Raw genomic sequence first — 12,727 nt, 5'->3', positions numbered from 1 at the left:
CCCACTACAGACATAGAGCTGTACAGCACGGAAACAAACCCTTCAGTCCAACTCGTCCTGATATCCTAAATAAATCTCGCTCCATTTGCCAGCGCTTGACCCATATCCCTCTGAACCCTTCCTATTAATATACCTATCCAGATGGCTTTTTGAATGTTGTAATAGCACCAGTTTCCACCACTTCCTCTGGCAGCTCATTCCATACACATACCACCCTCTGTGTGAAAACATTGCCCCTTAGGCCCCTTTCAAATCTTTCCCCTCTCACCCTAAACCTATGCCCCCTAGTTCTGGACTTCCCCCCACCCCAAGGAAAAGACTTTGTCTATTCACCCTATCCATGCCCAAGATTTTATAAACCTCTATAAGGTCACCCCTCAGCCTCCGACGCTCCAGGGAAAACAGCCCAGCCTATTGAGTCTCTCCCTATAGCTCAAATCCTCCAACCCTGGCAACATCCTTGTAAATCTTTTCTGAACCCTTTCAAGTTTCACAACACCCTTCCGATAGGGAGACCAGAATTCCACGCAATATTCCATACAGTGGCCTAACCAATGTGGAGGGAGCATCAATGAGAGGCTGCGAATGACAATATAATTCCAGGCCAGGATGGTTTGAGAGTTGGTGGGGAACTTGCTGGGGCACCTCTGGCACTTGATGTTACAGGTGTGCTAAGCTCTGGTCTCCAACTTAAGGTTTTGGATCAAATCCCATTCGAGATTAAAATGGGAAAAGGAAAGGTGACATTGGCATAGTACAGAAGGCTTTTCGAAAGGTCCCATGGCAGTTGCAAAGAAAAGCAGAGGAGTTATCCCAGTATCTCGGGCTTATGTTCATCCCTCAATTAATATGTCTGAAAAACCTCATGCTCATTATCACTTCTGTGTGGGGGATCTTGCTGTGCCGGTCTTGGCTACACTTTACCCACACTGGTGACTAAATTTCAAACACTTGGGAAACACTTTAGTTGTGGGAAGGGCTATAAAAATGCAAGTCATAGAGATTTACAGCACAGAAACAGACCCTTCGGTCCAACACGTCTATGCTGACCAGATAGCCCAGCCCAATTCAGTCCCACTTGCCAACACCTGGCCCATATCCTTCCAAACCCTTTCTATTCGTATATCCATTCAGATGCCTTTTAAATGTTGCAGTTATAATAGCCTTCACTACTTCCTCTGGCAGCTCATTCCATACATGTACCACCCTCTGTGTGAAAACATTACACCTTAGATCTCTTGTATATCTTTCCCCTCTCACCCTAAACATATGCCACAATTCTAGACTGCCCCGGCCCAGGAAAAAAACTTTGCCTATTTACCCAATCCATGCCCCTCATGATTTTATAAACCTCTAAGGTTGCCCTGCAGCCTCCAACGCTCCAGGGAAAACAGCCCCAGTCTATTCAACCTTTCCCTATAGCTCAAATCCTCCAACCCTGGCAACATCCTTGTAAATCTTTTCTGAACCCTTTCAAGTTTCACAACATCCTTCCAATAGGAAGACCAGAATTGCACACATTTCAATAGTGGCCTAACCAATGTCCTGTACAGCTGCAACATGACCTCCCAACTCCTGTACTCAATACTCTGACCAATAAAGGAAAGCATACCAAATGCCTTCTTCACTATCCTATCTACCTGCGACTCCACTTTCAAGGAGCTATGAACCTGCACTCCAAGGTCTCTTTGTTCAGCAACACTCCATAGGACCTTACCACTAAGTGTATAAGCCCTGTTAAAATTTGCTTTCCTAAAATGAATTTATCTGAATTAAACTCCATCTGCCACTTCTCAGCCCATCGGCCCATCTGATTACAATCCCATTGTATTCTGAGGTAACCTTCTTCGCTGTCCACTACACCTCCAATTTTGGTGTCAAAAGTTTATTGCAAACTTACTAACTATACCTCATATGCTCACATCCAAATCATTTACATAAATGGCTTTTTGGCCCAATGTCTTTGAGGTAGAGGTTGCTGGTTTGGAGTGTGGTGTTGGAGAAGCCTTGGTGAGTTAATGCAGTGCATCTTGCAAATTATAAACACTGCTGTCACTGTGCCTCAGTGATGGATGGAAGGTTGAAGATGGTGGATGTGGTGCCAATCAAGCGAGTTGCTTTGTTCTGGATGGTGCTGAGCTTCCTGAATGCTGTTGGGAACTGCACTCATCCATACAAGTGGGGAGTATTTCATCAGACTCCTGACTTGCGCCTTGTAGATAGTGGACAGGCTCTGGGGAGTGAGGGGGTGAGTTCCTCACTACAGAAGTCCCAGTCTTTGCTCTTGGAGCCACAAAACGTAAATGGCCTGCCCAGTTAAATTTGTAGGCAATACTCATGCCTAAGACATCAATGATGTGGTATTTATTTAGTGAAGGTAATGCTGTTAAACTGGAAACAATGTTACTTTCTCTTTTCACTGTGCCTCTGTACACATGACAATAAATTCAATTCATCGAAGATGGGCGTACACTGGCACTTGTGCAGTTTGACTAACTCGCAATTGATCAGCTGAGGCACTGCTCTGTATCTACATGCACAGTTTCATTATCTGAGGAGGCGCAAACAGGTCTGCTCATATCTTCATAATCATGGAAGCCTTTTCGGACAGTTAACAGATTTAAGTGCAGAGTTCCATTATTACAGGAAGGAGTCAGCCTGTAACTGGGTAAAGACAGAGGACCCTAAAATCTCATCTCCATCACCACTAACTCGCTGCTCCATTGTTTCATGAGCAACTTGATTTCTACTCTAACCTTTCTGGGTTTTTGACTATTTCATCAGGCTGCTATGTCTACACCTTACCCTCTGAGTAGCTGCACAATTCTCCTGCCCTAGCTATAGCAAGATTTTTTAATGGCGATTCCATACCCTGACTTCTCACTACCGCCACAGTTCCAGAAGCTTTCTTTTGGCACCAGCCACTTGAGTAGCTTTTAATTTTGTGTAAAGTTGACCCAGAAACCTGTCTGCCCCTTCATTCCATTCCACACTTGGTCACCTTGTGACTGACGTGAAGTGCCTCACACACACTGCTAGAATGCTCACTTGGTTAAACCTCCCATCCAGCTTGCAGCTTTTTTTGGATTTCAGTATTTGTCCCATCCAAACATTTACATCAGAACTAGGGGCAAGGGGAGGCCATTCAGCCCTTAAACCCAATCTTTCATTCGATAAAATCACTGCTGATCCAGTTGCGATCTCAATTCTGCATTCCTGTCTGCCATTCATATCCAAGGACTGGAAACTGGAACTGACTGCGATGGTGGAGGCTCCAATGTCTTGCTATCATGTGACTAAGAATTTCTCCCACTCTTACTGCCTGACATATTGGAAGGAATTATAATTTGTTCCTCGACCTGCTTGGGCAGGAATATGAACAATCTTTGGCCATTAAGTCATGGAATGGGACATGAACCTGCTGCTTCTAGTTCAAAGGAAAAGATAAGACCATAAGACAAAGGAGCAGAAATTAGGCCAATCTACCCATCAAACCTGCTCCACCATTGGATCATGGCTGATGGGGTTGAAAAACCTATTTCCCACTTTCTTTCCGTAACCTTTCCCTTTGGCAATGAAGATAGTAGCCACGAGACCAAACCACAATCATTCTATCCTAACTACTGCAGATGCAGTAATTTGGTTTCTGAAAAGCTCAGCAGGTCTGGCAGCAACAGTGGAGAGAAATTATTTAATGTTTCAGGTCAGTTGAGGAAGGGTCACTGGAACTGAAACTTTAACTCTGATTTCTCTCCGTAGACACTGAGCTTCTTCAGCGATTTTTGTTCTTGACTCTTATATTCAAACGATTGAATAGTCTTGCTAGAACAAAACTTGGAGGGTCACAACTACACTTCCAGTGAGAATTTTTTAGTCTCTTTCCCTTCAAGAGAAAAGTTTTCTCCTGGCTGTTGAGCATCCAGGATTAAAGGAACACAAACTAACAATAAGAGTCACATCTTTTAAGAATGAAGTTAAGGATCACACAAAGTTTGGAATTCTCTTCCACAAACAGAAAACTGACACTGGATCAACAGATGACTTCAAACCTGAGATTGCAGAGTTCTGCTGTAAAAACCTTGAGAAGAATACAGGGCGAATCCCTTCTGAGAGTTAGGTCACCACTCAGCCATGAACTAATTAAATGGTGGAACAGACTCAAGGCGGTATATGGCTCAGTCCTGTTCCCATGTTTCTTCTAATTTTTTAAATACAATTTGGTACACGCCCTTATGCTTCACAATAATCTCCTGCAGTTTTTTTGGGGAAAGCCCTTGTCTAAACAATGAAGCATTAATTATCTAAATATGGACGTGGGCATCAGCCACCTTGTGCTGACGTACAGACCAATCAAGGTCAAACTGAAATGGGTTAAAACCAAGGAATCGTGGAAATGGATGTCAGAAAGAAGAAGAAAAAAAAAATCGGAATATAACCAGGATGGTGGATGTTACCTGCTCAGGGCTGACTGACTACACCTTGCAAATTGTTCCTACACACAGGGAAAGTATTCTCCAGAGCTCATCCCTCACCTTTGAAGAAATAATTTCAAAAGCCAGATAAACTTTGTCTGACAGAAAATACCTAGAGACTGCTCAATACCATTTAAAAAGATAAAGTGGAATAACAGATCCAAAACCTTACTTTAACTTGAGAGATTAAGCAGAAGTGATGGCTTTAAACTGATAAAAGTCAACGGTCGGACTTCACGTGTAGAATATGCTTCCTCCCCACACTGTAAAAATCGCCAAAAGCAAACACATACCAGGGTTTGAGTAATGAGCTCAGGTTTATTGGTTCAAGTGGAGTCTTTTATTTCCTTTCCGATTTGGAGCACTGCACCCATCTTCAGGATGTCAGTGTTGGATCTTCAGTAGTGAAGCATTCGTTTCACTGAAACCATCCCAGTCCTGTCACCAAACAGCAGGCAGCAGTTGTACAGAAGGTTGTCCTTCGCTTCCATTCCATTTTGCTGCAATCTCTTTGGATTCATCCCCACCCCGTCCCCTTCCCAAACATCTCCAAAAGTGTCTCAGGTCAAGCACTGTGACCTCAGTCAGTGAGAGCTATCAAGGCTTCAACGACATTTCCCAAGTGCTCTCGTAAACCACGCTCTGCTGCACTTCGAGAGATCTCCATTTCGTTCATCTCGAGAGAGAGAAGAGGTTAAAATTAGATCAGTATTTTTTAACAGATCAGTCCCCCTCACCTTCACTGACTTCTGCAGGAGACCCTCTTGGTTTTAAAAACACAGTTTTCGTGGAATTGTGAAAGAAGCAGATTCCATAGCAACCCAAACAAAAAATTCAAGTCAATAAATATGTGAAGGGAATAATGCTTACAGGGCCAATAAGGAAAGAGCAATGGAAGTGGGACAAATGCGATAGCTTTGTCAAAGAGCCAGTAGAGGGCAGAATGGTCTCTTCCTATAAAGTTACAAAATCCTGGTGCTTATCCAATACACTTCATATTTTAGAACAGCAATCACTTTCTCAGCAACCAATGCAGAAAAGGCAAGGAGATGATCGACCAGTTAGGTTCTTATTTAAGGGCTCTTGTAGCACAGTGGTAGGGTCCCTACCTCTGAGGCAGAAGGCCTGGGGTTCAGGTTCTACCTGTTCCGGAAGTATGTCATAACATCTTTGAACTAATTAATTGGAAAAACATCTTAGGTTGCTGGTTGAAAGAGGGAGATCTCCCTGAATATCATGGGTCCTTAACAGCTAGACTGGCAGAGGGAGCCACAGTTTATTGTTTTGCCTGCAAGACACCAGTCCCTTCCCTACTGCAATAAAATCATTCGGTGTGGGCTGAGGGCTGGAGTGGAGTTCTATTGCAAAAAACAGACCAACAGTTTTATTTTAGTCCGCTGTTTTCAGTCAATTAAATCAGTCTTAAAATGCCATCAGCTTTGAGTATACGCAAGTTAAAGAATGATGCACAATTGTTTATAGAGTTTGACCTGAAGGTGGATCTCTGGGTAAACATGGCAAAACCCCAATCTGCTTGTAGTACACAATGAACTGATGGAACTAGATAACAAAAAATACTTGATAAATTTGTACAGGATTTCCAGAAACAGGTCATTCAGCCCAAATGGTCCATGCTGGTGATATCTGTAAAAACATCCTTCCTCCATTTAGCTTCTCTCGAAATGCATGTTTTGTTGGACAGGCTGACTCCTGTAGCGTATGGCATAGTATGACATAGAAGAGCTGGAGTTACAGCTCAAACACAAACAAATACTTTTACACTTGCAAACCACTTACAATCAGTTCAACATCCTCCTTCCTGATTGTCACTTTTGCCAATTCTTTCTCCCTGCAAGAGAGGGAAATAAAATCAAAACACAGCTCTTTATTGGCTGCGGTACAAGGCACAGCTCGGTGGAATGAGAAGCTTTCACCTCAGGGATTATTCCAGACTGATGAGGGAAAAAAGGATGTGAAATACTCAAACACAGTCAGACAGCCCAAGGAACTGGATCAGGTAACAGAGAGATACCAGGAAGGTGACAGATTGCGGCTCCAAGTGGAGACTTTTGATTATGTGGAATGGGGTGGTGACAGATAGTGAAGAGAGATTCCTGCAGGACAATGACAGCTGAAGTGTTTATCACAGACTATCAGCTCAAGGAATTGGCTCCATCACTGACAGAGATCATGGCTGATTGGAGTCGATGATTATCCATTCTCCTACCTCATTTCCACAAATCTTGATTCCTTCCATAATTAGAAGTGTCTATCTCAGCTCTGAATACACAGGAAACATTTTGTTAACCAGCCCCTATGGTACCAGGAGTGCACTGGTTGAAGAATATTCCAATTGATCAAGAGGTGCACAACGTAAAACACACACCAAGTAACAGAAATGTAATGCAGGAGGTATACGCATCACTATTATACTTTATTTACAGCATAATTCACAAATAATAATGCAACTTTGCCTTAAATAAAACCTACCAACAGAAAGCTTTCTCACCCACACCCTCAGCTGATTACCTAGACATTGCATTAATCCAGTAAACTTTGTGCGGTATTTGAGGTATAATAATTTTTGCCGGTTTATCGAGTGTGCCAGTTAAAACATGACATAACAACTGAGCCTTTACAGCCCTCGGAGGTAAAGAATTTCACAGATTCATACAGAAAAAATAAATCCTCCTCATCTCTGGTCTTAGATGGACAGCTTCTCACTTGGAGATCGAGACCTCTGGTCCTAGACTCACCCACAAGGAGTCACAATCTCTTTGCACCTACCCCACGATGCACTGTTGATCAGTCACAACTGGGAAGGTATGATCTGGAAAGTATTAATTACGGAGGTTAGATATCCACTATGATACAGAAATCAATGCTCTGGGGCATTAGGAAATCAGTATGGGCTGAAGGCAGTTTTGGGAATAGGAACCCACAATGGCGGGGGACACCACTTGAGCTCACAAAAACATCACGGTCATTTTAAGTGAAGGATTTGAATAGGGGAGGAGACCGCCAGTGTTATGGGTGGAAATTTGAAGTTTGGCTGAGTATCATAAATACATTGAGGTATCAAATATCTGATTTAAGAGATGGAAACAGGGGCTGAGGTTTCTGACAGGAACTGGCCCTATATGGAAACACTTTCTGCACCCCAGCCCTGTCTGTTTGCAGTCCTTTCCCAACTGTCAAAGAGACTTTATTTATGGTGCAGAACATTCTGCATCTGTTCAGAGATTCTGACCTTTCCTGTTTAGCTTTCTGTTCCCGGGATCTTCTGTCTCCAATGACAGACATTGCCTGTAGAAAAAAAATCACACAAAAGTCACAACCCACACACTGCCATAACCAAATCTACTTTCCACCCTCTATCTAACACTCCACTCCCAACATCCTGACTATGCTCTATCACTCATCTCTCTCCTTACCATCACATCTCACCTACCTCCCTTTCAGTTTCTTCCTTTCGCAGACCCTCCTATCTTTTCCAACTCACCTCCTCCCTTTCCAGCATTGTGCATTCACCTTCCTTCCTCTATCTTGTTCCCCAACCATGCCCTCCCTCTCTTCATGGACCCCTCCTGCTCATCTCAATAGTCAGTAGGAAACTGAGAAGCAAATATGTAAGGAGATCTCATATCTGTCAGAAACCTAGGTCTGTAATGGTGGCAGATTTTAACTTTCCAAACATCGACTGGGATTATCAATAGTATTAAGGGCTTGGGTGGGGAGGAATTTTCTGGTTGTGACTTGGGAAGGGAGTGTGGGGGGAGGGCCACAGAAATGAGAGCAAAAGGAGAGGGGATGCATAGTGGAAGGTCAGACATGCTGAGAGGATGGTGGGTATGGTGATGGATACAGTCATACAGCACAGAAACAGACCCTTCAGTTCAATTCATCAGTGACATGCAGACATTCCAATCTAAAGGGAGAAACTGTGGCACACCAGTGTGCCACATCAATGAGTGCTGGGTCCATTGGTTTTCACCATTTATACAAATGATCTGGATGTTAATATAGGAGGCATGGTTACTAAGTTTGCAGATGACAACAAAATAGTTGGTGTAGTGGACAGTGAAGAAGGTTATCTCAGATTACAACAGGACATTGATCAGATGGGCCAATGGGTTGAGGAGTGGCAGATGCAGTTTAATTTAGGTAAATGTGAGATGCTGCATTTTGGAAAGGCATCCAGAGCCAGAATTATATAGTTAATAGTAGAGCCCTGGGGACTGTTGCTGAACAGAGACACCATGGGGTGCAAATGGTACTTCCTTGAAACATGAATTGCAGGAAGATGGGGTAGTGAAGGCGGCATTTGGCATGCTTGCTTTCATTGTCAGAACATTGAGTATAAGAGTTGGGATGTCAAGTTGTGGACATTGGTGAAGCCACTTTTAGATTACTGCACACAATTCTGGCCGCCCTTCTACAGGAACGATGCTGGCAACCTTGAGGGGGTGCAGAAAAGATTTACAAGGAGGTTGTCAGGATTGGAGAGTTTTAGTTATGGGAAGAGGCTGAATAGTCTGGGCTTCTTTTCCCCAGGAGCGTTGGAAGTTGAAGGGTTACCTTATAGAGGTTTATAAAACCATAACGGACATGGACAGAGTGAATAGCCAAGGTCTTTTCCAAGGGTATGATAGCCCAAACCCAAAAGGTATAGGTTTAAGGTGAGGAGGGGGATGCTTTAACAAGGACCAGAGGGATAACTTTTTCATGCAGAGGGTGGTGAATGCGTGGAGCAAGCTGTCAGAAGAAGCAGCGGAGGCAAGTACAAATACAACATTCAAAAAGCATCTGGATAGGTATATGAACAGGAAAGGTTTAGAGGCATATGGGCCAAATGCTGGCAAATGGCATTAGGTCAGATTGGAATGTCTGGATGTCAAGGACAAGTTGGACTGAAGGGTCTTTTTCTGTGTTGTATGACTATGTCTATCACCATACCCACCATCCTCTCAGCATATCTTCCCCTCCAGCATATCCATCCTCATTTGCTCCCATTCCTACAGTCCTGCCTACCACCCAGTAAAACTCTCCTTTCCCAAATCAGCTTAATCTCTCCCATATCTTACTGCTCCTCCACCTACTCTCTATTTCAGTCTCCTCCTGACCCAATATCTCCCTCTTATTCACACCCCCATATTCTCCCTACCTACTTCACCCCCTCCCCACAGTCCTTCAATGCCCCTCCCTGTCCCCCTTATACTTTACTATCCTCTCCTTCCCTGCCCCCTTCCCTTCCCCACCCTGCCCCCTGATACCTTCCCCTTCCCTTCCCCACCCTGCCCCCTGATACCTTCCCCTTCCCCCCCCCCCACCCTGCCCCGATACCTTCCCCTTCCCCCCCCCCACCCTGCCCCCTGATACCTTCCCCTTCCCTTCCCCACCCTGCCCCCTGATACCTTCCCCTTCCCTTCCCCACCCTGCCCCCTGATACCTTCCCCTTCCCTTCCCCACCCTGCCCCCTGATACCTTCCCCTTCCCTTCCCCACCCTGCCCCCTGATACCTTCCCCTTCCCTTCCCCACCCTGCCCCCTGATACCTTCCCCTTCCCTTCCCCACCCTGCCCCCTGATACCTTCCCCTTCCCTTCCCCACCCTGCCCCCTGATACCTTCCCCTTCCCTTCCCCACCCTGCCCCCTGATACCTTCCCCTTCCCTTCCCCACCCTGCCCCCTGATACCTTCCCCTTCCCTTCCCCACCCTGCCCCCTGATACCTTCCCCTTCCCTTCCCCACCCTGCCCCCTGATACCTTCCCCTTCCCTTCCCCACCCTGCCCCCTGATACCTTCCCCTTCCCTTCCCCACCCTGCCCCCTGATACCTTCCCCTTCCCTTCCCCACCCTGCCCCCTGATACCTTCCCCTTCCCTTCCCCACCCTGCCCCCTGATACCTTCCCCTTCCCTTCCCCACCCTGCCCCCTGATACCTTCCCCTTCCCTTCCCCACCCTGCCCCCTGATACCTTCCCCTTCCCTTCCCCACCCTGCCCCCTGATACCTTCCCCTTCCCTTCCCCACCCTGCCCCCTTATACCTTCCCCTTCCTCCCCCGCTCCCCTATCCCTTCCCCTCACCCCCCACCCACCCCTTCCTCTGGCCTCACCGTCTCCAGGTCCGAGCTGAGGATCTCCTTTTCCTCCGCATAGTCGGTCACCCTCTCCAGGTCGGCGGCTCCGCTGTCGTGTTTGCGGGGTTTCTCTGCAGGCCGCTCGCTCTCCTCATTCTCCAGGTCCAGGTCTCCGTCAGCCTCCGCCATTGCTGCGACCCGTCCACGCCGCCAGTAAGTGCCTTAGTGCGCAGTCCCGGACATGACGCCAGCACGTACACGCTGCGCCAGCATCCAGATTGACGCATTTGTAGTTTTTTCTAAGATGCTTTGCATTCAAACGCAGTGTGGCATAGTGGAACCACCTCAAAGTCAGGAAGATCCAGGTTCAAGTCGCACTTGATCCAGAGGTGTGGAAGAACATAGCTGAATAGTTGATTAGAAAATAGTTTTTTTCCCAGGGACACAAGATTATCAAGATCCATTTGTCTGGATTAAATTATGGAAAAAGGGTAAAACAACAGTGGTTAAGATCAACATCAGTATGTTCTTTAGGAACAGTGACCAGCACCTGGAATAAACTTTATGATGAATTGGAGACAAATCTCTGTGAAGAAATTGATCATATTTTGAGAAATGGAGTGTTCTTTTCTGAATGAACTAAATGGTTCAATTGGATTTACCTGTATGTATCCTGTGATGATCACAAATTAGGATTACAGCACTGGGCAGTTAAATAGATCTAAATTTGGATGAATGAAAAATAAACATGACAAGCTGCAACTGGTTTCATGGCTCCATTGTAAAAGGTTCCTTCCTTTCAGACCCTATTCTGAGCAACACTGGTAGTGAGGTCCTGACTCTGACAGTGTGTCTGTCCTCTATGGCTGCCGAAGATGGTGTGCATTTCAACTCAACTGAGCAAGCAGCATCAATAATATCAAGCTGTGGTAATAATCATTAAATTTTTTCCATTCAATCCATTGTGTCCATGCCCATTGTCTGTATTGTAACAGCACTAGGTATTTACAACACAAACAGACCATTCAGCCACTGGCAGTTACATTCTTAACCATATAATCCCTACAGTGTTAAGAGACTGCCTAGCCCATTGAGTCAACACCAACCCTCCAAAGGTCATCCGACCCAGATCCAACCCCCTAACTCTATCCTCATATTTACCATGGCTAATCCACATAGCCTGTACATCTTTGGACTAAGATAGGAAACCAGAGCACCCAGCAGAAACACACACAGACACAGGGAGAACTGTAGTACTGCTGTGAGGCAGTGGTATTAACCAATGGGTCGCTGTTCTACCCTGAAGCACACAAATGTCCTCTCACATCTGCATATCATTTTATTCCTTTCACTTATTTCACAGATCAAGTTCCATTTTTAGTGATAATGCATTGTGAGCCAATCAAAAGTGAGAACTAACAGGCACTCTGCAGACATATCCCCATGACAGAAAAAAGGGTGGCACAGGCAAATCTAAAGTCGCAAGTCATCCAGAAGTAGGCACAGTATGACACAGCAGAAAAAGCATGCTTATGACAGTTACAAAAGAAAAACTGATGCTTTTAAAACCTAGAGAAGAATAAAAAGTACATGGTCTTTACCTGCAGTAGAAGGGTGACTGCAGGATAGTTCTTTGACTATGACTTTCACAGCATGCTAATGCTCAAATCCAGGTTGATATACATAAGAGCTTTGAGTTCCACTAGCACACTCCGGTGGAGTTGAAATTAGCTTTTTAAATTTTATCAATTTGTATTCTTCCATATACCTTTGCAGTTTTGAACATGATCTGCAATGAATAGCTTGCAGTTAAGCCCATTGCCATTTTTGTAGTCACAAGAGATCACAGTCCAATCTTCTTGAAGTTTCTTTGACACATTTAGGTGTGACAACCTATCCATCTCACACAATCATTGTGCCAGCCAGCTGCTGAATTTATACCTGCAGTTATTTTTGTTCTGTTGCAGTCCTCTTTTAAAAAAAAGATTTCAGAATTGAGCACTAAAAATGCCTGCAGTATTTTGGGATTTGGATTAATTATGACATACGTACAATGCACTAAGAATATTCACATCAGAACATATCTATGCAGGTTGTTGGATTAGAAATGAGCAAAAATGACAATTGTTGGAAAAGATGCCTCAGAGCATTTGTGCATTACTGTTACCTGTTGAATCC

At 44.8% G+C, this 12,727-nt stretch overlaps 1 protein-coding gene across 1 annotated transcript; it reads right to left on the bottom strand.

Moving 5' to 3' along the window:
• Positions 1 to 4,770: 4,770 nt before the first annotated feature.
• Positions 4,771 to 10,763, bottom strand: hypk (huntingtin interacting protein K). Its single transcript, XM_072552862.1, has 4 exons — positions 10,586 to 10,763; positions 7,723 to 7,778; positions 6,270 to 6,321; positions 4,771 to 5,148 (listed from the first exon to the last, which is right to left on the bottom strand). Exons 1-4 carry the CDS (start codon positions 10,736 to 10,738, stop codon positions 5,053 to 5,055), a joined length of 357 nt encoding a protein of 118 aa, XP_072408963.1. The 5' UTR covers positions 10,739 to 10,763; the 3' UTR covers positions 4,771 to 5,052.
• Positions 10,764 to 12,727: the final 1,964 nt, after the last annotated feature.

This window comes from Chiloscyllium punctatum, chromosome 33 (assembly GCF_047496795.1).
Source record: "Chiloscyllium punctatum isolate Juve2018m chromosome 33, sChiPun1.3, whole genome shotgun sequence".
In the NCBI taxonomy this organism is placed as follows: Eukaryota; Metazoa; Chordata; class Chondrichthyes; order Orectolobiformes; family Hemiscylliidae; genus Chiloscyllium; species Chiloscyllium punctatum.
This window is presented reverse-complemented; position numbering and strand designations above follow the sequence as displayed.

Bases quoted from the DNA above. Each gene is read 5' to 3' on its own strand.
- hypk (XM_072552862.1), bottom strand. From the start codon at position 10,738: ATGGCGGAGGCTGACGGAGACCTGGACCTGGAGAATGAGGAGAGCGAG. The intron at 6,322-7,722 runs GTCAGAATCTCT...CCTCTCTTGCAG, and splicing joins CAGAAAGCTAAACAGGAAAG to GGAGAAAGAATTGGCAAAAG. The intron at 5,149-6,269 runs GTAAGTGGTTTG...CTCTCTCTCGAG, and splicing joins AGGAGGATGTTGAACTGATT to ATGAACGAAATGGAGATCTC.